Consider the following 25,310-nt stretch of genomic DNA (forward strand, 5'->3'; position numbering starts at 1 on the left):
GCAGTGATTCTTGTTCCATGTCTGTGTATTTGGAAGTAGGCTATAGCCTTTGTTGTCTGACTCCCTACAGTCACTTTGCTGCTTTTGATGAACTTTGTCTTGGTACCCCAAGCAAAAGTTCAAAAGTTTTACATCTTAACTTACGCTCACTGCCTTTGTGTACACACTGAATAAAGAGAGGTGATGCTTAGTGAACAATTTCCTGACTTGGCAGAAAGTAAAGCAAGCGTATAGACCCCTATGTCAAAAACTCTGATGTCATTCCATTTGCTTTACTAAGCAGTTGGCTTCTGAGAGCCTACAGTAGGGCTTGAGGTTAATCCCGTCTCTCTTTGAGACTCAGGGCAAAAAACAAACAAACTGCAGGGCATCCAGATAGGTGGAATTCTGTTTTTACAACTTTCAGAGAGAGAGAGAGAGAGAACATCAAAAACGAAAATGATGAATGGGCTTTGGGTGCTATTCTTTTTTCTCTTTATAAGTGTTGAGCACGTCACTAATAGGCTAAGTTAGACCAGGCTACGAGGGATGGTGTGTCTGGGGACCAGAGACCCCAAACATTTGTACACTGATTAGGCATTGATTTTGTTTTAACGTTAGAAGGCCAAACATTATCACGCATAATGCCATATAAGACATTACCTACTTATCGTTAGGCTACAGCACAAACCATTGTTATCTACAACGCTCAGAAAGAATAAAAAGAACACACAATTCAGCCATAGCATAATAACGATTCACATAAAGATTTACACTGTTGCCTTGTATATGATGATGCCAGTTTGCGCATTTTCACCTGACCCTGAGTGTGTCTGTCTAGTGATCTCACATCCTGTGCCTCACTTCCTCCAACCGTAAGCTAGCAAGCTTTAGGCAGTCAATCCCCCTACCACGACACGTTTGTTCGTCCAACGAGCTGTCAACAGAAGCCACACGCTCCGACTGACAGATATAGGCTACTGACAACAGAACTTACTTTGAGTCAAGACGATCCTCGACAGATTTTCTTCTTTTAAACGAGATCAGATTGTCTCATTATGACTCTGAGGTGATCCTCAAAGTATCCAGGTGGATCTGGTAAGATTCGTCTTTATTTCGTCTTGGGCACTCACAGCATGTGCTGTGCGATGCTAGTGGTAGTCACCAGCCATTGAGTCCGCCTTCACCTGAGGTGGATAGGAAGGGGTATTTGCATGTGTCACGAAGTAGGAATTCCGTTGTGATGAAACTCACTGTAAGCGTTTGTGTCTAACGTTAGATAGTTTTGGCGGTGAACTCCTTGCCGTGCAGCCACTTCATCGCTCAATGGACGTGTTTTCTCTGATACGTTCAATGTCTAACGTTATCTATCTAACGTAATTATGAACGAGATGTCACTATTAAGACTTTGAATCAGCTTGCTGGTATTCGAATCAACCAGTTTTCGCTGACTAGCCCATTATGATGTTGAATACGCTGTTAGCAGTGGCATTGGTTAACCAACCAGAGGGTTCAATACGTTATTTTCTAACCATGTTAAGACAGGTTAACGAGGATGCTTATTGTAACGTTAGCCATTTATCGTCACATTAGTGTTAGCTAGCCAATGTTTGGCTGCTCGTTCAATGAACACTCGCTAGTTTCCCCGTGTTAGTACTGAATCCTATAGCGAATCCCGTCAGCCACTGTATAGGTGCTTTATGCTTACATTGAACTCGAATGTCGAGTACCATTAGCTAGTTAAGATAGCTACCGGACATTAAAATCTACGGCCACGACTAACGTTAGCTCTGCGGGTTAGCAAGCTAGCTATCGCTACCATGGTTGAACCACTCCGAACAGATACATCAATGGCGTGCCAGCATGTTCACAGATAGCTGGCTAGGCAACAAGCAGGACCCCACATTAGCGGGATGGCAAGCAAACAGTATTAGCGACTTGGAGTAATTCAAGATGGGGTAAAAACTATTTGATTTACGATGAATACACTGACATATTGTTGCCTTAATCAGACAGTGAAGTAGTGTTCCCTATCTAGTGCTGTTCTTGACAGCTTGCACCAATGCTATTGTATGGCTTTCTGCCAAATACAAACAGAAATCTAGCCAAAGATCTGATGGACAGTGGCTAACTATGCTAGCTTGCTGAGGTGAAGTAGTTTTTACGTGTGTCGCCTGACTATGCAACGCACCTCAAACGCTTTGCCTTAACAATGTCACTAATCGGTGTCGCAAGAGACTGCGCTGGCTGTTGTCACCGAGTGCATTGAATACTGTTTACCTTTATTTAGGTGTCTTTATAGTCGGTTAGTCGTTTTTCGAGTGTCAAGTGTGAAGACAGGTTGTAGTAGGCTATTTGTCCACTTGAGTTGGGACATACGGCGCCTCATCATACACGCATATGTGAGTTTTCTTTCAAAAACATCACTGGCACAAGTTAATGATGTTTCTCTGAAATGTTATAGCATTTGTTTATTTGATTTGTGAAAGCTGTCCTTAGGTGAAAGTGTTTAGAGTGCATACGGTATTCAGTCAAGTTTATTAACTCAGTGGCTGTTGCGTATGCTGACGTCTATTGTTTAACCCTTGTATGGTATTCGGGTCTGTGGGACCCGTTTTCATTTGTGATCAAAACAAAAATAATACTTCTAAAATGTTTTCAAACTCATTGGCTTTGGCTCATTTGATGCGAATAACAGGTATCAGGCTACATTTTCATTGAGCGCACACCGTAAACCCCCCCTCCCTACACATTTGTGTTTCATACAGGGTGTTTGGGTCCACTGGACCCAGGGCAAATAAAAGTGTGGAAATTGTAGGTCCTGTGTACCTAAAGTCTGTTTTCCTCCTGTCTGGGTCTGCTGTAAGTGTGTGTGTGTGTTTAGTCGCTTAATATTGTCGCACAAAAGGAGGAATTAATTGCAATAGAGATGCAATAGAGCGGCGAAACCTGTTGATATGTGCTTACTTACAGGAGACCGGCAGCCAATTTTAAGCGGCTAAAAAGTACCTGATGGCTTTCGAACAACTCTTGATACTCTCTGACTGATAGCCAAAAAGTGTTGGGGTACATAGTGTCCGTTTAGGCACAATATTAAGCGACTAAAAAGTAGCTGATGGCTTTCAAATGACTCTTGAGATTCTCAGACTGATAGCCAAAAAGTGCCCGGGCTATGTGGCGTCCGGGTTACTTAATGCTATCGTTGGTATAGCAACTGTCACTCAAGAGTCTTTCGAAACTCAACATTATGTCGTCCGGGCTCTTTTTTGGCACCCGGTCACTTTTAAGCATGACAGGGCCCCTGCCACTTTAGACATTATATACCATCTAAACTTGCAAAATATGGTATAAAGATCTGGGCTGCCTGTGATGCGACTTCCTCATATGCTTGAACCTACGTCCTGAAGTCTACATAGAGTAACCTGATGAGAACACCCTGAGAAAAATCAAGGAATGAGAGTTTTCCTGGACATGGCTCAGGGACTCAGTGGACACATCACATGCTATTTTTTTTTTTTACATCCTACAAGCTGGGACAGGCGCTGACCATGTAGGGAACAATAAAGAAAAACAGGTCTGAGCTCCCACCCCAACTGCTGCCTACAAAGAACAGGCCTGTCAACTCTTCTAAATTTGTGTACACAGCTGACACATCCCTGGTATCCTATGTGCCAAAGAAACGCAAGAATATTGTACTCATGAATGCACACGGATGGGAGCGTCTCTGGCCTGGAGCATCAAAAACCAGAGATCATCGTGGATTATAATGCCACAAAAGCAGGGGGTGGAAAACATAGACAAGCTGGTGTCTGCCTACAGCTGCAAAACACTGGCCACTGCCAATTTTATTTTACATATTGGACATCGGAGTGGAAGAGAGGGAAGCTCCAGAGGATAAGCCTTTTTCTCGAGGAACTGGGGAAGACACTGGTGAAACCTTTAAACCCTGAGAAGACAACATGTTCCAAGTATCTCAGCCTCTGCAGCCACCATCAGGAGGATTCAGGAGGACAATGCTGGTGCCCCAACCACCCATATTGAGCTATGTAAGCTGACCTGTTTTCAAATTAAATTCACATAAATCAAAAAAAGTTATGGAAACCCTTGCTTCGGGTAGCAAATTAAATTCATAAATGTGATACAAAGCTAAAGGGCAAATATTAACCATATTTGCTGTTCATATTTGTTCTAATTGGGATGAAGAAAACATCTGTTGAGTATTTTACAAAAAAAATTGTTTGATTGTACTGAAAAATCGAGCGGGTCCACCAGACCCACAATACCTTCTGTGTAACAAAAAAAATGAATACCATACAAGGGTTAAGTGCAGTTGATACCTTGCAGTTATTTTGCTAAGTCAGTGCTGATTGGTGAATGTTGAGCACGATTGTGTCCCGTGGATACAGCCAGGACTAGACGTTAAGATTTGTTCAGCAAAGTCCACAATAGACAACCCACTACAAAACATTTCTCTGTTATCTTCTTTCCTTGTCTCCCCTGTAATTAGCTTAATGTTTCTTAATTTTGAGAAAAAAAATTCGAACCATTTTTCTTGTACTTGAGTAAATTCTTTGACAATACAACATACAAAGAAAGTGGGCTGCATACATCACTCATCCACTAACCTGTAGGCCACTTTAAATTGTTTTACTACTCTGCAACTAATAAGCCCTGTTTAAGTGTGTTTTTTTCTCATTGTCCGGCCGGGTGTGAAACGTAGTTAGCCAATCTACTATCAGTAATGTGAATTTAAAACACATAAGAACATGGGTGAGATCGCTGTTGATTCTATTTAATTTTAATCCTGCATGAGAGTGGTGTCTTTCTCACCAGTAGGCTGACCTTTAAAGTGGTGCTTGCTGTGTATTGTAATACATCACATCAGTACAGCATCTCCGTAGCCTTAGTGAAAGAGGAGAGTACATTTGGCCCCTGGTTATTCATTTCCACCTCTCTGCCCTAGCTGCGATGCCACGCTGTCATATGCTTCTAAAAAGAGTTACTGTCAGCAATACTGCTGTGACTCATGCATGTCTGTGCAGTAGGAATTCAGGGCTTTTGATTGTATTACTTACTTATATTTCCTGTGAATTGATTGTGTGAATGAATTGTGTGAAAGGAACATCAGCAAACCTTAGGCGGTTTAGAATGACTTCCCTAAATGCCTGTCATGAGGTGGCCTTAGGCTAGCTGCAATGGAGTGGCTTGAATTGAGTTGCGTAAGAGCTTTGGTGTTGCCTCACACTGGGCACACTTCCTGATCTGCCGGGAAATCATATAAGACCGTACTTGAACAGGACAGTCATCAGCTTGTGCCAAGTGAGGTCATTACGCATCCCATGGCTACAATCGAGACATTTTCTAATTCTTCCGGATATTTTACTCCACTTTGAAGTTGCAGGGGATGTGTTGCCATTTTGTGTCTTGTTTAAGGGGACACCTTGCAGAAGAGTCTTCAAGAAACAATATAGGAATTATCTGAGAATTGGCAGCGTGCCTAGATTAGCCATTATTTCCTAAATCCCCATGTTAAGAAATCGACATTGGTGTTTCAAGTTAGTTATGAAAGGCAGAATTTATGTGGAAGCCTTGAAGACTTGTTTTGAACTGCTTGCACTTTATCTTTGGAAGAATGCAGATTTTGGGAGTAGGTCTATTAAGATCCAGTTTTGCTTGTGTGGCCTTTACATCAATAAATACAATTCAGCCTATCTGACATTTCAAAGCTGAAAGAACACACACTGATGCTTACATACTTGACCTCTGCTAGTTTGGATATGAAAGGGCACAAAGACTACATCTCGTTTTGCCAGCATTGTTTGGGTTTTTCCTTAATATAACTCTTGGAAATGTGGTATGACGCCACGGATGGGTCACATCATCGACCTCATGTCATTCAATTCCAAGGTTAAGCGAGAGTCAGCAATCTAGACCAGACCTTTAATCATCCCCCTCTGGCACATCACCGACCAAAACACCCACCCTACCCTCACTGCCGATGATGCCGATGGAGGATTAAGAGCCTTTGGAATGAGTAACGGAGGCGCCACAAGCAGTTTGTCCTGGGGGCCTTTGAGCTGAAGCCGAATGTGATTTTCACAGGTGTGCTCAAAGACAGCAGCTCATGATAGAAAGGCTGCCAGTGTTGAATCAGAGCTGGCTTGAGAAATGTCCTGACATGGTGCAAGTCCCTTGAGCAGCTTGGCGGTGTTTGCTCACACTGACGCTGGGACGAACTGTGAAGAGGGTGGCCTTTCTAGTGCCCTGCCTGCGGTTTACCCTCCGGCAAGGCCAAGATAAACCGGCCCTCCGTTCCGGGGGCGTGATGAAGTGTTTTGGATGAAAATAGAAACAAATGTGAAATTTGGGAAGATGGTGTGAAGCACATAGTGAAGACTCAAGCCAAGAGTTCAAAATCCAAACTTTCTTTCCTGAAAAAAAAAGAACCGCTGGAACAGAACAATGAAGTATGACCACATTAACCTTTTTGATTATTTTATGACTGTTCAGAAAACAAAGTCTCTCGATCTGGTAAAATGTTTAATCAATTTTGTTGAGACATCAGTAAATAACTTACTTCAAAACGGAGTCCTTGAGGCCTTCTGAGTCACACAATCAAGGTTGACGTCATATTCTTCATATATTAGAGAACGCTACATTTCTTATCTGTTATTTAACATGGATAATAGCAGTGTCTATTAATTAACCCCAAGCACTTCCTGCAGCTGGTCAATGTGGCTACACTGTCCCTGGAGCAATTATGAGTTACATAATAAATTAAGCTTAATCTGGCCAAGGTTTATCAGTATTTTTTTTTTTCTCAGACTATCACTAATCCAGGAACATGTGGCCGGACTTAAGCGTCCAAAGCTGTTAGATCTTAAAAGATTTGTGTTCTTTCTTTCGTTTTTTTTGTCTCTCCCACACTTTGTATGTGTGACTTGCTGTGTACAGCAAGGTGAGACCCATGGCAAGGCTGGACTTAAGGACGGCCCTGTCTCTCATCCCCTTCAGTGTTCCTTCTCCTCACCAGGCAGTGCAGTGCAGCTCTCCATCCGCGCTGGCTATAAAGTGTAGACTACAATAGAGGATTTGTCAACGTGTTCTTATATTGGGTCAAAGGTGCCTCTGATTGCAGGTTTACAACTCAGGGAAGACTGGTAATGTTGTGGAGACATCACCATAATTAGAGGCAAGCGTAACAAGGTGGGTTCATTTTTGAGTTGGCTCTATATCGGTAAAACATGTAGGTGCATATATTAGTTGAAAACTTACCCTTGTAGTTTGTGGAAAAAGAGATAATTAATGTATAATTAGTGACATTAGTCCATATAGTTAACTGTGTTAGTGACTCAGTTTTCTCAACATCATTTTCACTTTGATCACCCCCCCAAACAAGGTATTGACCCTAAAGCAGATTAGCATTGTCAGCTTGGTGGTGTAATCAGCTTAAAATCTAAAATACTTGTCAGGAAAAATCATGTTTTTGCTAAGTACCACATGCAAGCTGAAAATGTGCTCATTGTGCCAGTTGAGAATGTGATTACCTCACTGAGGGCAACAATGTGATTTTTCTTTTCTGGAAGATTTCGGACATTTTTGAAGCTAGGATTGGTTATTGGAGGAAATCTACCTGGCAAACATTCAAGTTGGAACAGCATGCAATAACACACATTTTAAGCAAACCTCACATTTCCTTGCAGTTCTTGTCCATTTGTTTGCATGGTTATTTGTAGCCCTAGACATGACATGGTTTAATGAAAAGATTACCTCTTTAGGATATCACGCATAATAATTTTTTTTTAGTAATAAATAACCACTGTTGCACTGCGATGAATCTGTGTGTGTGTGTGTGTGTGTGTGTGTGTGTGTGTGTGTGTGTGTGTGTGTGTGTGTGTCTTCTTTGAAATGCAACCAGACTCAGTGCACGTCGTAGGGTCCAGTAGATACATGGTGAATAAGCGCTTCTGTGCCGTTTGTAGACAGTTTTGCACCAGGAGCTGCCGACTTGGAGGAAGGAACAGACAGTTAAAATCGAGTTACTGCTGTCAGTGGTGGAACAGTATGGAGTTACTGCTGTCGGTGGTTGAACAGACAGTTAAAATGGAGTTACTGCTGTCGGTGGTGGAACAGTATGGAGTTACTGCTGTCAGTGGTGGAACAGTATGGAGTTACTGCTGTCAGTGGTGGAACAGTATGGAGTTACTCCTGTCAGTGATGAAACAGTATGGAGTTACTGCTGTCAGTGATGAAACAGTATGGAGTTACTGCTGTCAGTGGTGGAACAGTATGGAGTTACTGCTGTCAGTGGTGGAACAGTATGGAGTTACTGCTGTCAGTGGTGGAACAGTATGGAGTTACTGCTGTCAGTGGTGGAACAGTATGGAGTTACTGCTGTCAGTGGTGGAACAGTATGGAGTTACTCCTGTCAGTGATGAAACAGTATGGAGTTACTGCTGTCAGTGATGAAACAGTATGGAGTTACTGCTGTCAGTGGTGGAACAGTATGGAGTTACTGCTGTCAGTGGTGGAACAGTATGGAGTTACTGCTGTCAGTGGTGGAACAGTATGGCTTTGGGGTCACACCATGATGATGGGGCCCACTCTTATTCAGAATGTTGATGGACCGCATCGCATTGGGTCCATGAATGACTTGTTTGGGCTGTAGGCTTATCAAAGTCTCCTCAGTCTTTCATTCTTCCATCCACTCTCACTCTCTCACCTGCTCTATGCTTGTTTGTCTGCATGTCCTTCTTTTTATTTATTTCTCTCACTTGTTCTGTCTCCCTCCCTGTCTGTATCTTGATCTTTCCAGTGACTATTCTCTGAATGGCCTTTTCTCATATTTGTTTGTATCTCTCTGGTTCTGACATTTTCTTTTGTCACTCTGCTATCTGCTCAGTTGTCAGTACAAAATGCGATTTCCTTGTCTGCAATCTCTCTCGATCTCTCTCTCTCTCTCTCAACTCTTTATCTCTATTCTGTTCAGTTCATGAAGCCTTATTAGCTCTCTCCTTTCTCATGCACGCACTCCCATAACTGGACGGTCACCCTTTCAGTCTGACTCATTTCACTCTTACCTTCACTACACATTTACAGAAAGCCAGCGATGGCTGGGTGTGGGTGTTCGGTGGGAGGTCTAGGGGTGACCTCAGCCTCAGGAAGAGGGGCCGCGTGACTGCAGGACAGGACCACAGGTCGGGATGATGTACAGCGGCGTGGTCAGGCTCAGCTCAGCCGAGCGGGGACAGTAGCCCCCCTTGCCAAAATAGATTGTGATTAGAGCGGGAAGCGATAAAGAAAAGCATATTGAGCTCAGAGTATGACCGCAGTCGAGGGGAGTGAAAAAAAACGGGGCCTTTCCTCCGAAAGTTTCCTTGAATTCTTGTGCTGGTCATTAAGTCATGCTCATTGTTAAAGATTGCGGGCTCATTGTCCGCGGATAGAGAGAGGGTTCAAGTGCATGTGCCCTAAGCACTCGGGCAGTCTAATCTCCTAAATCGCTGAGATCTCTCTTCCTGATAAGTCACAGGAGGGAGAGAGAGAGAGAGAGAGAGAGAGCAGATCATGCAATGCTCTGCTGAAGTTTGTCTCAGAATCACATTGTTGAATTCTGTGAACCTGTTGGTCTCTGACACAATGGCGGCTGTTTGAAATGCCAACGCTGCACACCTATCCCTGCGGTCACACTCACAGACGCAGTGTGTGTTTCATTGTAAATAAGTTCCTTTAGAGCCTAGTTATCCTTTTTTAGTCACAGTAATTTGTTACACACACTCTCATTTCCTCCTCTAGCTGTGAGCAGCGTCGTTTTTGTGAATGACTTCCATCCAGGACGGCACACTCTCCGTGCTCTCTGCCTTTCTCTTTCTACAAGGCTATGGTCCCCCTCTGCTGTTGCGCCATCTCAGATTTGCATATAGTATACAGACCGGCTTAATGACATTAACTTGAAGGCATGCAAACATGTGCCGCTGGCTAAAACGTAAATCTTCATCGTCGCTCAGAAAAAAACAACAAGAACAAGAAAGGACTACTAGCTCAAATGGTGGTGCTGATGATGTTAATGTTAACTACATGAATCCTCAGGATCCTCACGCAAGTAGCGGTAACGTCGCTTAGGTGAAGCGGCAGTCTGAAGACAAGTTTCAGGCTAACTGGCTCAAAATGTATCCGTGGCTCGACCTTAACAGTGAAACGAGCTGCTCAATTTGTAAAATGTACAGGGCAGCGCCTTGTACTAGCCGATGTTACAAAACGTCGACTTTAAGTCTCCACTCCACTGGCGTTTGTCATACAGCAGCCTCTAAAATAAGGCATGAGGCTGATTCTTTGGTACAGTATTGTGAATACTCCTCTACACGTGATCATAAAGAGGTGTAATGTGTGATGCATTTTTCATGTCACAGTATAAACTGTACTAACGACATGGTCCGTACTAACAGAAGTATAAAGTTGTTTGCGTGGATCTCAGTTTTTTCAGGAATACCTTGAGATAATTTTCTCCGTGGTTTGTAGTGTTGCTTAACTCTCAACCAGGTTGTTAAAGGTGTCTTGTCCTTACACATTTCAGTGAGTTTGCATTACATCATCAGAATCATTACTGGAAGATGTTGCACTCCTCTTCACATTTCAGTGAGTTTGCATTACATCATCAGAATCATTACTGGAAGATGTTGCACTCCTCTTTACATTTCAGTATGTTTGCATTACATCATCAGAATCATTACTGGAAGATGTTGCACTCCTCTTTAAATTAATCTCATCTAGATAGATGAAGAACCTAATTGTCCTTAATTTTAACTGAAATTAATCTGGCAGCAGAGAGAACTTCTCTTCCTTCTCTGGACATGCATGATTTAACCTAGAGCAAAGTGACTTGACTGGTCAGCAGTGCAGTGTGATGAAGAAAGAGTTTGGTGTGTCTGTGTGCATGATCACTCTAAAGCCTCTCCTGTTATTAACTTGCAGGGGCCCAGGTTTGTGCCGTGAGCGAGCTCTTCTAGTCTGAAGGCTACCCTGGGCCCTCTGTCCCGGGTGTGCAGGTAAGACCACCTGCTTTTCTACCGCTCTTTCTCAGGTGCTTCAACCATGCAGGAGTTGGCTGCTCTAGGTTTGGTTAAACCGTAAGCTCTCCAGATAGCTTCTTCTGAGGGGGGGTTTACAGGTGAGTTTTTACGCAGGGTGTTTTGAATGGCAAGCGTGTCTGAGCACAGATACAGATGGTTTTTCTAGGACTTTCTTGGGACACGAGAAAGGTATCGAATCAACAGAGTATGTGTGATAATTAATCAAGTCTGTTTTGGCAATACGTTCGCTGTAAAGAAAAGCCATTAGCTGAATGACGTAGCTCGCTTATGAGTTTCAGCTTTTGTGTGCGGAGTCTTTGTCCTTGTCTGTGTTTAGACGCGGGGGAGAAGCACGCCTCCCTCCCTCCAGCAATAAAAAAAACAATGTCATTTGTCTGCTCAAACAGTGCTTAAAAATTTTGCTCTGGCCAAATATTTTTTTTCTCCTTTATTATTGTCATCAAAAACGTGCTAGCCTAGCGCCTGGCCTCCTGGCACACAAATACTAGGAAGGGCTTGGCCCCAAGCAAAATTTCCCCTTGTGTGGCTGTGAAAGAGCGGGGGGCAGATAAAATCAGGCCCTGTGGCACAGCACCGGGACAGGGGCTTCGGGAGGTGGGGAGGGGGGTGGTGGTGCGGTCAGCCGCCCTAGCGACGCTCTCAGGCCCGGCTGCCTCTGCTGGGCGACAGCCTTCAATTGTTAAGACGGCAGCAAGTTCTGCCAAGAGCCATGACACCAACACACACACAGAGACACACACAGAGACACACACACACACACAGAGACACACACACACACACAGAGACACACACACACACACAGAGACACACACACACACAGAGACACACACACACACACAGAGACACACACACACACACAGAGACACACACACACACACACACACACACAGGCACAGACACACAGACACAGGCACACAGACACAGAGACACAGACACACACACGCACAGGCACAGACACACACACACGCACAGGCACAGGCACAGACACACAGAGACAGACACACACACACACACAGAGTCGCGTGCACATACACACACGGCCTCCGCCAACTCGCTCCAACCCGCGCTCGCTGCCACTGTACTGTTCTGTTCATCTGTTTTCTTTTCCTCTTTTTCCTCCCCTCTCCCCTACACGCTCATTGTTTCTGTCTCGACGGCTCTATGCTTGTTTGTCTGCATTTCTTTCTTTTTATTTATTTATTTCTCTCACTTGTTCGGTCTCCCTCCCTGTCTGTCTATTGGGCTATCCAGTGACTATTCTCTGAATGGCCTTTTCTTATATTTGTTTGTATCTCTCTGGTTCTGTCATTATCTTTTGTCTCTTTCTGCTATTTCAGTTCAGTTGTCAGTATAACATTTGATTTCCTTGTCTGCAATCTCTCTATCTCTCTCTCTCTCTCTCTCTCTCTCTCTGTCTGTCTTTCCTCAGAGGGTCCAAACAGGTGCAGACCCCTACCATACAGCTTCCTCTTTTGTCTGAGTCTGAACCATGTGCGACATTTACATTTTTATTTTGTTGCCTTCTTTCCTCAACTTTTGGTGTTGACCATTCTAGCACAGGCTCTTAAAGTGTCACGCCTGTGAATCATTTATCACTACCAAAGGAGTTGCTTACCGCATAGACTTCTCAAGTGTGTTGTGACTTGTGGATGGGTAATTGGATTATCTGTAGTTTCCGTCGCAGAGTAGGAGTTTGAATTCATCACATTCCTTCATGGAAATGGTCATCAGACCATTTCATGTGGAATTGGTGTTGTATCTAAAATCTACATTCTTTCCATGGGAACTACTGCCGGTGTTTGTGAGGGAGTGAGGGAGTGTTTGCGTGTGATTGAGGGAGTGTGTGTGTGTGTGTGTGTGTGTGTGTGTGTGTATGTTTGTTTGTGAGTGAGTTAATGTGTGCACACGTGCCCTCGTGTGTGTGTGTGTGTGTGTGTGTGTGTGTGTGTGTGTGTGTGGGGGTGGTGGGTGTGTGAGCAGCCCTTTCTGCTCCTGCTAATCACAAACAAGCACAGGCAGGCCTGTTTCCTCCCCAGCCGCCTGTGGCCCGCAGTACCGCCGCACAGCTAAATCTCCCTGATCTGGCCTTTCATGCTACGCAAACAGGGCGCATACAAAGAGAGGATAGACTCCCCTCTGGGCCCTATACTGCCCTGGACCATGTGTTTGGTGTTTTTGTGGGCTGGTGAAGGCACCTGGTACAATGTGCTGTTTTTGTCTTTTTTTTTACGAGCGAGCCCGGCATCCACACATGCCCTCCTACGTGGCTCTGAGGGTTGGCGGTAGAGCTTACTGTAGGACTGATCCAGGCTTGTGTGTGAGGAGGCTTAGATGTGAGGCGGGGTGAGAGGGTTCGAGGTAGGACAGGTGTGTGGGACTAGGCTTCCTACACGATTCCCACGAGGAACGTGGAGAGTTTAAAGGAGTTGAAAAGAGATGAACCAACAGTAACGGACTGATGGGTGATGGCATGACTTGTCCAATTTAGATAATTCATTCCTGCTTTCATTGCATTCTTTGGAGATCGAGTTTCGATTGAGGTCGAGATCTTTCTGGTCTGTGGCACACTGAGGTATAGCCATTTCTGAGTAGTAGCTCATAAATTGCCCCTGAGTAGGGTGAGTAGTAGTTCATTAATTACCCCTGAGAAGGCTGAGTAGTAGTCAATGAATTGCCCCTGAGAAAGCTGAGGAGTAGTTTATTAATTGCCCCTCTGACAACAAAAGTAGAGATATTTCCTAAAGTAGTGAAAGGCTCATTCAGGGATAGGTTTGTGTGTTTGTGTTGAGCTCAAATATCAACAACCTTTTGAGAAACCGGCATGGAATGACGTGTCTTTAAAGCCGTGCCATCAGATATAGTAGGGTGTTGGAGGTAGTGGGTGTGTCTTGATTTGTAGGGTGTGTGTTGGAGGTAGTGGGTGAGGGTTGAATAGTAGGGTGTGTGTGGGAGGTAGTGGGTGAGGGTTAAATAGTAGGGTGTGTGTTGGAGGTAGTGGGTGAGGTTGTTTTTTTGTTTTTTTTTAAGATGGAAAAGTTTGCACACATTGATTAAAGCAGCATAACGGATCACTTCCTAATCACTAACGAGATGCTAGTGCCTCAAACTAGCGAAATCTCTTGAAATGTGCTTACTTTGACACTATGACCAACTAGTTAGTCAACAACTTTCCTAACACAGGCAATCATCAAGCAAGTGCAACACAAGACGGCAAATAAGCTACTTACTAGTTCGGCAGACAGTAAAAACCAGGCAGCTTCAGGCACACCTACATAACGCAGTAATTTGCCTACGGACCCTGGTATGGCAATGGCACAGAGGCGATTCTCCATATTAAAAGTCATTGTAGCGCCCCAATTTTCAAAGCTGTTATTTTAAGGTAAAACTGCTTATCCTAACCCTAACCCTGAAGTACAATTACTGCATAAGGCCAATTTAAAAAGTGCATGCCTTGTGTTTATACTTGACTTTGTTTAAATAACTTAAATGCACAGTGGCAAAGCCACCGATTTGTTTCTGTAATGAGCAGTTAAATTCAAATGTAAAATGTGAGAAAGAATATTTCACACTAAATGTATCTAATATTGTTTCATATTTAAATCATTAAGTACGTTTTGTTGGAGAAAAAAAAGAGGATAACATTTTTAAAAATCGCATATCGAATCGCAATCGCAATATTTTTGGGGAAAATCGCAATTAGATTATTTGCCCAAATCATTCAGCCCTAGTGTGTGTTGGAGGTAGTGGGTGAGGGTTGGAGGTAGTGGGTGAGGGTTGGAGAGTAGGGTGTGTGTTGGAGGTAGTGGGTGAGGGTTGGAGGTAGTGGGTGAGGGTTGGAGAGTGGGGTGTGAGTTGGAGGTAGTGGGTGAGGGTTGGAGAGTAGGGTGTGTGTTGGAGGTAGTGGGTGAGGGTTGGAGGTAGTGGGTGAGGGTTGGAGAGTCGGGTGTGAGTTGGAGGTAGTGGGTGAGGGTTGGAGGTAGTGGGTGAGGGTTTTCCCATGCTGTTCGACTCATTCATTGTCACTATAAATCAAAGGCCCAAAGTAACCATCCACTTCCACACACATTTCCAACACTCCTCAATCCCCTTGACACACACACTGGCACACACACACATGCACACTGGCACGCACACACACACACACTGGCACGCATGCACACACACACACACACGCACTGGCACGCACGCACACTGGCATGCGCACACACACACACATACACACACACGCACGCTCTATCACGCACACTGGCATATATATACATACACACACACACACACGCACACACACACACACAACCAGAAGCATTGATTGAGGTTAGGTTACTGTCAAGCTGCGGCGTCCCGGTCACCCTGAAGACAACTGTGGCCTGGGCTCTGACTGTCAAATGTGAGCCAGCCGCAGCAATCCAGAGACACTTCCTGGAGGCCTCAGCTGTCTCAGGGCACTACAGATGGAAATGCCTAGCATGCACACTTGCATTTTTGTGTCTGAGTGTGTGTGTGTGTGTGTGTGCACGTTCATACGCTGCATACCCTTGTGTGTCAGAGAGCATTTCTATATCCAGGGCGTGTCCTGATGTGGTGACCAGGCTCCGTGTGTAATTCTGTCCCAGCTCCATATTAAGCTCAGGTGCCGGTGTGACGGGCGTGTCCTTAGTGTGCCTGTACATGAAGGCCTGTCCATCTGGGGCCCTTTGGCTCACTGTAGCCGTGATCTCTGGCCCAGATCAAAGCAGAAAGCCAGGGTAAACACGCAACATTTGGAACATGGAGGATGGAGAGAGACAACAGGACATCTGTCAATGTGTGTGAAATAGTGTGATGAGTAATGTTTGCTGGATTGTTAATATGTTTGGGTTTCTCTCTGCCTCAGGTAGGCAGCTGTGGTTTGGGCTGGACTCTGCTTCACCATGGAAGACCTGAAGACCGTCAACAAGGGGCTGGAGGACGAGATGGTATGTGCGGGAGAGATTGGTAAATATGGAGGGATGAAGAAGGAAGGAGAGGGAGGGAGGGAGACTTGGTAAATGTGGAGGGATGGACAAGGAAGGAAGGAGAGGGAGGGAGGGAGACTTAGCTTTGGAGAAATGGGAATAGGCCAAGAGTTGTAGATAAATAGAAAAACTCGACAAGCTTTAATCACAGGAATGTATAGGAGTTCCAGCAGTCATGGCCTTCTCTGGTCTGGGCCACTAAAACCTCTTCTCAACACTGGCCTGTCTTAGTAAAGCCTAAACACTGTGCTGCAACACACACATACACACACACACACACACACACACACACACACACACACACACACACACTCTCACTCTCACTCTCGAGCGCGCTCCCTGCATGGTTTCCAGAGAGATATCCTCCAGACTCACTCGAATGGTTCCCAGGTTAATAGCTTTGGCAAATCCAATCTAATTTACGTCTGCTAATTACTGCGGGCCAATCACATTTCTGTGGGACACTGCTGAAGCCCTATGACACGTGCATCCAGCCGTGACCACTGCACAGACACACAGACCTTCAGATGCTCACAGACCACTGCACAGACACACAGACCTTCAGATGCTCACAGACCACTGCACAGACACACAGGCCTTCAGATGCTCACAGACCACTGCACAGACACACAGACCTTCAGATGCTCACAGACCACTGCACAGACACACAGACCTTCAGATGCTCACAGACCACTGCACAGACACACAGACCTTTAGATGCTCACAGACCACTGCACAGACACACAGACCTTCAGATGCTCACAGACCACTGCACAGACACACAGACCTTCAGATGCTCACAGACCACTGCACAGACACACAGACCTTCAGATGCTCACAGACCACTGCACAGACACACAGACCTTCAGATGCTCACAGACCACTGCACAGACACACAGACCTTCAGATGCTCACAGACCACTGCACAGACACACAGACCTTCAGCCCTCACAGACCACTACACAGACACACAGCCCTCTCCGCTGGTTTGGTCACTGCAGTATTAGAGCGTTCTCATAAAACCGGACGGTTCAGAGGACCTTTGAGTTTACTTTAAACCACAAAAATTATGAAATGTTGGTATTTGAGTGAGGAAGAGGGCTTTTATATGTTCTCAGTCATCTTTGGGGCAGATTGAAAGTCAAAGTCAGCCATGGCAGTCTGCTGCTGTAGTATTGGTCTGCACAGAGGGCTGTTTGTGTGTTTGTGTGTTTGTTTGTTTGTTTGTTCTGTAAATGTGAGCCTCGCCCCTCTGTACAGGAGATCAGCGGGTACCGGCTGTGCCGCTGGAAGCTGGCGCTGGTGGGGGTGGGCGTGGTGTGCACCGGCGGCTTCCTGCTCCTGCTGCTCTACTGGATGCCAGAGTGGTGCGTCAGGGCCACCTGCACCCGCACCACCGTGAAGGAGGCAGAGATGGTGCTGCTCCGCTCCACGGTACGACACACACACACAAACTCAAACAGTACAACGCGCACACACACTCACACTCACTCAGACAGCTTAACACACACACAGACTTCTTTGTAACCCCAAAAGAGGGGACAAGATGGTGCTGCACCCCCAATCACACATGCACACACTCACTCACTTCTCTATGTGTCTTTGTGTGTGTGTGTGTGTGTGTGTGTTTCAGGACGAGTTCAAGCGCTGGTTCCTGGCTAAGGTGCGTGTGATGCTGGCCCCCAGCAGGAACCCGTTTGACAAACTGGACTCTCAGACCACCTCGACCGCCATGGCCAACGGCCACACCCCCCACAACACCCACAGCCCCTCCCAGGACTTCATCCAGAAGTACGCTGAGTACCAGCCTGTACAGGTGAGATACATACACGCACACACGCACGCACACACACACACACACACACACACACACACACAGTGCGTTAATTACTAACACATTACATTAGGGGTGGGAATCTCTTGGCATCTCACGATTCGATTCAGAGGTCAACGATTCGATTCTAAACCGATAAAACGATTATGGATGCAGCTTGCATTTCAACAAAGAACGGATGTATAAAAACAAATATATATACATATATATATTTTGTAACATTTTTTTAAATGTATTAATTTTTTATTTAAAAATCGATTATGAACTTCTGAATCGAGACAGAATTGTTCTAGAGAGAATCGAGAGAAATCGAAGAATCGACTTTTTTCCCCACCCTACATTACATACACAGACACGTTGGTAAACAGAAACATGTCCCCGGCTCCCTTGAATAAATGTCTTCATATTAATGTGCTGTCCCACATCCCCACTGTCTGTCTCCCACAGATCCGCTATTTCACACTCCACAGCACAAAGTACTACTGGAGCGACACAGCCCAGAATTTTGAAGTGTTCACGTGAGTGTTTGTGTTTTCTAAGCATCCAACCTGCAGTGACCATATTATTACTACTTTACATTTTTTTTAATTCCTCTCGTCTGCATCGTTTGTATCGTCTCTGCTTCTGTAGTGGCCTGGAGGATCTGGAGGTGACGTGCTCCACCGTCCACTCGAAGCACAGCACAGGGCTCTCCAGGAACCAGCAAGAGTACAGGTGAGAGACACATATACGGAGAGAGAGAGAGAGAGACACACACACACACACACACAGAGACACAGAGACACATAGACAGACACATGGAGAGAGAGAGAGAAACAGAGAGAGAGAGAGAGAGAGAGAGAAACAAACAGATGGCATGCAGATAGCATAGCTCTGCTGAGTGTAGACTTTAAATGCACCTGACTGAGCTGCTCAGGCCCTTGAGGAGCGAATGAGGCCCTGTGCCAGGCTGCTTAGATGAGAGAGAGACACGGAGAGAGGGAGAGACACACACACATAGAGTGCCAGGCTGGTTAGATAAGTGCCGTAACTAAATCCAGCCGGGGAAGAGATCCCCAGAGAGGGATTGGACATCCCTGAACAATGCAGGCCAGCCAAGCCTTCCAGACATCCCTGCGGATCTGCACACCAAATCAGCTTATCTTATCTGATTTGATCTTATCTTATCGCTGTGGAAAAATAGTCAGCAATGCAGATGTCTCGTCTCCATGGAAGAACCATTAAATGGCCCACTAAAAACTCGGTTCTGCAGTTTTATAGCATATTTTCATAGCTTTGGGAACCATTTATTTTTTTGCCAGAGAAGGCACCTTTGTGCAGAAGAATGGTCGCTGTAGAATACTTTCTCAGTTCTTGGTAGGAACTGTGATCTTGTTGTGAGGGTGAAGGAACTGTGATCTTGATGTGAGGGTGTAGGAGCCGTAGTGGTTCTTCCCCCCTGCTCTGGTACCATCAGGGAGCATGTAGAAAATACACACTCACACACTCACAAAAATCACGAAAGCGTGTAACTCACCCAAAAATCACGAAGGCGTGTAAATCACCCAAAAATCACAAAGGCGTGTAAATCACCCAAAAATCACGAAAGCGTGTAATTCACCCTTGCGTCTTGTGCGCATCACCTACCCTGGTGAAGCAGTTCTCCCATGGGAATCGCTGCAATTGGCATACTAGTTCCTACCTGCATCAGAGGGTAGGAGCCGCTCCCTCTGGCAGTGTCTGCTTAGCCTCACCCCCCATCCTGGGTCTTCACTGACCCACTTTATCTGCCAGCCTCCCGGTCTCCTCACCTGATCTGGTTTCCCTTCACCTGATCGGGGTGGATGAGAGCTTCACTCCGAGCAGGAAGTGAAGTGTTTGATGTTTATGCTGAGGAGAAATACTGATAGAAAAAAATCTGGGAGAAAGTGGTGTTACTAAAAGTGCTACTTCATGTGTTCTTATCATTCAAACAGGAAGTTATTTTTTGGAGTGAATGAAATTGCAGTGAAAGTGCCTTCTGTTTTCAAGCTGCTAATTAAGGAGGTAGGTAAAGTGTGGGTAAACTGCCACACACACACCCGTGTGTGTGTGTGTGTGTGTATGTGTGCGAGTGTGTGTGTGCGTGTGCGTGTGCGTGTGCGTGTGCGAGTGCGAGTGCGTGTGCGTGTGCGATACGTGTGCTTGTGTGTGTGTGTGTGTGACATTATACCCTTTGTTGTCCTCATCACCTGAATTGCTTATGCTGTAAGCGCATCATGTTCCCTCCCCCATAGAATCTCCTGGAAGTGTAAAGATAATGGTCGTATCATTAATTATTCATTTCCATCCAGTCTTGATTTAAAGAATGCTGAGATGTATGCGTTGACCAGAGTACAGCGGGGGGGAGTTGGAATATAGATCTCTAGACCCTCTTTGATCCTCGTCTCTCTTCACTGTTGTGATTCTTGTCCTTCCACTCCTTCCACTCATGTCCCCCATTTACTCTTTAACACACACACACACATGCATATTTAAACTTCATCGGCTTTTCCTCTTTTGCTTATTCTCTCTTCTCTCCTTTCTCTCCTTCCCTCTTCTCTCCTCCACTCTGGTTCCCTTCCCCCCCTAAATCCATTGCCTTTATGTTTCTCTCTCTCTCATTTTATTCTCTCTGTGTGTCTCTCTCTCTTTCTCAGGTCCTCAACCCCTTCTACATCTTCCAGCTCTTCAGCGTGATCCTCTGGAGTGCGGACGAGTACTACTACTACGCCGCCGCCATTGTCTTTATGTCCGTCATATCGATAGCTACCTCCCTGTACACCATCAAAAAGGTGAGCCCCTGCCCTGACACCACCTCCCCACCCCCATCCCCCCAGAGCCCCCCGTGCACTAAGCCCCCACATCAGACAGGGAAAGAGCTGTCTAATCCGGGCCCATTCACACAGGCACAGGCCCATCACTGCACGGTCTGCTGCCCGGAGTGAAGGTGGGGTCACACAGCCCCGGGGGCAGAGAGACGGGCCTCTCATGCACTGGCAGGGGGGAAAAGAACCACTTTGTTCCTGTTCCCTGTGGAGGGACTTCTAAAGTTCTGTTAAGAAGTTCTGATTGAGCAAAGAACTTTTGTTCAGAGTGTCACTGTAGAATCTCTGTTAGAGGTAGAAGTTCTGTAGAAGAAGAAGTAGTTCTGATTGAGGGAAGAACGTTTGTTCAGAGGGTCACAGTAGAATCTCTGTTAGAGGTAAAAGTTCTGATTCGTTGCAGAACTCGTGTCTGTGCTTGCAGTACGGCGGGATGTGCTGAGGTAGCCTCCACAGTAGCACAGGTGGAGAGTGTTCAAGTGGATTCACTTAGTCAGGAGACTTATCAAGTAGCAGACCTGGGCCGAGTGTTTCTGCTGTGGAAGCCTTTCCAAATGGCCAGGGACTGGAGCGTAGAAGGTGCTGAATCGGTCCAAGGCACAGAGCATGGAAGGCGGGTTTTGCTGAGTGCTTGAACTTGGCACGGACTGACCCAAACTCCAACTGCACTGCTGTAGGCAAGAAAAGGGTAGAGAGTCGAGACCATAAAACTCTGTTACAATATCTCCAGTCATAGAAGTGGTTCTCTACCTCTCTACCTCTCAAATTCTCACATTTTTAAGTAAACCCTCTTGACATTAGTAAATCATTACTATTGTATTTATCCTCTTATTTTGTGATTCTCTCTACAGCAATACGTCATGCTTCATGACATGGTGGCAGCTCACAGTATTGTCCGCGTCTCCGTCATCAGATCCAATAATGGTAAGACACCCTTTCTTTCAGCCACTGGGGATTAGGTAGTGTTAGTACAGTCGGGGTTGTCTTGAGGACACTCATCTCTTAAGTTGCCTTTTAAGTTGCCTTCCTCAAGAAAACCCTAAGTGGGGTGAGTGTGTTCCTGAGTGGGGTGAGTGTGTTCTTGAGTGAACCCTGAGTGGGGTGAGTGTGTTCCTTGAGTGAACCCTGAGTGGGGTGAGTGTGTTCCTTGAGTGAACCCTGAGTGGGGTGAGTGTGTTCCTGAGTTTAGGTGAGTGTGTTCCCTGAGTGAACCCTGAGTGGGGTGAGTGTGTTCCCTGAGTGAACCCTGAGTGGGGTGAGTGTGTTCCCTGAGTGAACCCTGAGTGGGGTGAGTGTGTTCCCTGAGTGAACCCTGAGTGGGGTGAGTGTGTTCCCTGAGTGAACCCTGAGTGGGGTGAGTGTGTTCCTTGAGTGAACCCTGAGTGGGGTGAGTGTGTTCCTTGAGTGAACCCTGAGTGGGGTGAGTGTGTTCCTTGAGTGAACCCTGAGTGGGGTGAGTGTGTTCCTTGAGTGAACCCTGAGTGGGGTGAGTGTGTTCCCTGAGTGAACCCTGAGTGGGGTGAGTGTGTTCCCTGAGTGAACCCTGAGTGGGGTGAGTGTGTTCCTTGAGTGAACCCTGAGTGGGGTGAGTGTGTTTTTGAGAGAACCCTGAGTGAGTGAGTGTGTAACGCTGTGGAATGGGACCACACAAGAGCTTGCAGTCTTTTGAATCAGGCAGGAGAGGAGCCGGGAGACGTTAACTAAGCCTGGCGTATATCTGCATGGAAACAGAGCTGCTCAGGCTTTTATGTAGCCTACTCCCAGAGGGGGGGTGTGTGTGTGTGTGCGTGTGCGTGTGCGTGTGCGTGTGCGTGTGCGTGTGTGTGTGTGTGTGTGTGTCTATAGCGCTGTATCTACGTCTGCATTCACATATCTGTGTGTGTGTGTGGGAGAGAGAGAGAGAGATGTAGAGAAAGATGGTTGGAGGTGTGGTGTATAACCTGCCGGAGGGCAGCTGGTGCAGTGGCCTCCGCTGGCAATGACTCAGCAGTCCGCCTGCTGCCCACAAGAGCTAGAGGAATGAGAGAACTGCTGAGCCAGAGAGAGAGAGAGAGAGAGAAGGGGGGAGGGAGAGAGAGAAGGGGGGAAGGAGAGAGAGAAGGGGGGAGGTGTGGGGCCAGTCTGATGCTCTGATCCCGTACTTCTGTCTCCTGTCTGTTTGTGTCTCTGTCCGTCTCTCCCTCTGTCCTTTGCCCCTCTCGGGTTTGACCTTTCACTGCCATTGATGTCCATTGTATTCTCTCTGTCTCTCTCTCTCTCTCGCGCTCTCTTTTGTTTATGCTCCCTCACTCACTCTCTCTCCTAACCTGTCTTTCATTTTCCCTCTTCCCCTCCCTCCCTCTATCTCTGTCTCTCTCCGTCCTATCCCTTCTCTCACTCTAGATATTGAGGAGGCCATGTCCACTGACCTCGTCCCAGGTGACGTCATGGTGATCCCCAGCAACGGGACCATCATGCCTTGCGACGCCGTGCTCGTCAGCGGAACATGCATCGTCAATGAGAGCATGCTCACAGGTGAAGACCCACAGCAGGGGCTGCTCAGGAGGGATGCTTGTTTTCTTCACGCACGCTAAACAGTTCCTCTCGTGCAACAAAGTACCTTTTAAACGTGCTTTAATCTCGGCTTGTTTGTAAACAAAGCATCGTACCTTTTAAAGCCCTCATAAAGGTCTCCAGTTCTCAGAGTTTAACTGGAGTTCTATCCGTGTTGGGTCTTTGTGACCATGAGATATGAGAGCGCCCATGTCTATATTTACACACACCTCCCGTGGGAACGTGCCCCAGTCTCAAAGCGACATCAAGACTCCCCAAGGGACGGAGACTGCATCTGATTGTGTGTGTGTGGGTACCTGCCTGAGTAAAGTTTGGCCCTCACTCACTCACTCCTCCTTCTCCCTGGCTCGTAGGCGAGAGCGTGCCCGTCACCAAGACCAACCTGCCCAACCCGCGCCTGGGCGAGAAGGGGGAGGAGGGCGACGACCTCTACTGCATGGAGGAGCACAAGAGGCACACACTCTTCTGTGGCACCCACGTCATCCAGACCCGCTTCTACTCAGGGGAGCTGGTCAAGGCCGTGGTGGTCCGCACTGGTGAGGAACGCTCTGACAAGACACACAACAGACACACACACACAACAGACACACACAACAGACACACACACACACACACACAGACACACACACAGACACACACACAGACACACACACAGACACACACACACACACACACACACACACTGGAATGCAAGTGTATTTTGTATTTATATGAATTTGTGGAAGGCTTGGTACATGTACATCTACATGTGTGGATGTATGTTGTTCTGTACGTCTGTGTGTGTGTGTGTGAGTGTGTGTGTCTCAACTGAATAGTGTTTGTGGGTGTGTGTATTTGTGGGTGTGCACGCCAGTCATTCTTGGATGGGCTGTGTGTGTGTGTGTGTGTGTGTGTTCCCTCAACATGTTGATTACATTACGTTCTGACCATCTGGCTCCGAGAGCACACACCCAGAAGCAGCCTGAATGTTCTCTTTGTATCTGCTTGTGAGCTGTGTGTTTATTTGTGCGACAGTTCTGTGTATTTTAGTGCTTGGGATGTTCTCTCACAGCATTTAATGTGTTGATGATCCACTCCATCCTAATCCACACATGTTTGTGTGTGTTTGTGTGTCTTCTTACTGTATTCAAACATTAGTGTGTGTGCTCTGTTCTAAGTGCTGCCTCTTCTGTCAGACTTAGGCACTGCTAAAGGGTAACAAATGCAGTCAATTTCTCTCTCTCTCTCTCTCTCTCTCTCTCTCTCTCTCTCTCAGTGTATGGTTTTTACAGTGCTCTCTTTCTCTCTCTATCTTTCTCTCCCTCTGTGTATGGTATTTACAGTGCTCTCACGCTCTCTTTCTCTCTTCTCTCTCTCTCTCTCTCTCTCTCTCTCTCTCTCTCTCTCAGTGTAAGGTATTCACAGTGCTCTCTCTCTCTCTCTCCAGGCTTCAGCACAGCCAAGGGGCAGCTTGTACGCTCCATCCTGTACCCCAAACCCACAGACTTTAAGCTGTACAGAGATGCCTACCTCTTCCTGCTCTGCCTGGTGGCTGTAGCCGGCATCGGCTTCATCTACTCCATCATCCTTAGCATCATGAACAAGGTGAAGTCACTCATATAAACATTCACAAGGAGTTATGTCTCCTAGAACTAAGAGCAGTATCTAATTGTTTCATTGATATTTATGTGAGGAAGTCTTCTATTTACTTAAAGTAAAATGGGATTAAGGCCATTTTATGAGCATAGCCAACCTGCATGGTTTTAATATCTTCCTTCTTCACAGTAAAGTCTCCATCCATCTAACTTCCTCACCCTCAGGTGCCAGCTAAGACCATCATCATCGAGTCTCTGGACATCATCACCATCACGGTGCCCCCTGCTCTTCCAGCAGCCATGACGGCGGGCATCGTGTACGCACAGCGGCGCCTCAAGCGCCTCGGCATCTTCTGCATCAGCCCGCAGCGCATCAACATCTGCGGCCAGCTCAACCTCATCTGCTTTGACAAGGTAGGTGCCAGGACGAGCGGGGGAAACACCACAACCTCTCACACACACAC

The 25,310-nt window shown here is 46.3% G+C and overlaps 1 protein-coding gene across 1 annotated transcript in view; it reads left to right on the plus strand.

The window, feature by feature from the left end:
• Window positions 1-976: 976 nt before the first annotated feature.
• atp13a3 (ATPase 13A3) overlaps window positions 977-25,310 on the plus strand; it is a gene marked incomplete at its 3' end in the record, with an annotated part of 40,100 nt that continues 15,766 nt past the window's right edge. Inside the window, exons 1-13 of the mRNA XM_080833465.1 lie at window positions 977-1,077; window positions 15,947-16,024; window positions 17,324-17,497; window positions 17,697-17,879; window positions 18,345-18,415; window positions 18,528-18,611; window positions 19,853-19,922; window positions 20,555-20,689; window positions 21,571-21,643; window positions 23,102-23,233; window positions 23,626-23,808; window positions 24,699-24,856; window positions 25,072-25,260. Coding sequence (XP_080689591.1) covers window positions 15,980-16,024; window positions 17,324-17,497; window positions 17,697-17,879; window positions 18,345-18,415; window positions 18,528-18,611; window positions 19,853-19,922; window positions 20,555-20,689; window positions 21,571-21,643; window positions 23,102-23,233; window positions 23,626-23,808; window positions 24,699-24,856; window positions 25,072-25,260 — 1,497 coding nt within the window. The 5' untranslated portion in view covers window positions 977-1,077; window positions 15,947-15,979. The remainder of the gene's footprint in view (window positions 1,078-15,946; window positions 16,025-17,323; window positions 17,498-17,696; window positions 17,880-18,344; window positions 18,416-18,527; window positions 18,612-19,852; window positions 19,923-20,554; window positions 20,690-21,570; window positions 21,644-23,101; window positions 23,234-23,625; window positions 23,809-24,698; window positions 24,857-25,071; window positions 25,261-25,310) is intronic.

This window comes from Sprattus sprattus (genome assembly GCF_963457725.1).
Source record: "Sprattus sprattus genome assembly, chromosome: 2".
In the NCBI taxonomy this organism is placed as follows: domain Eukaryota; kingdom Metazoa; phylum Chordata; class Actinopteri; order Clupeiformes; family Clupeidae; genus Sprattus; species Sprattus sprattus.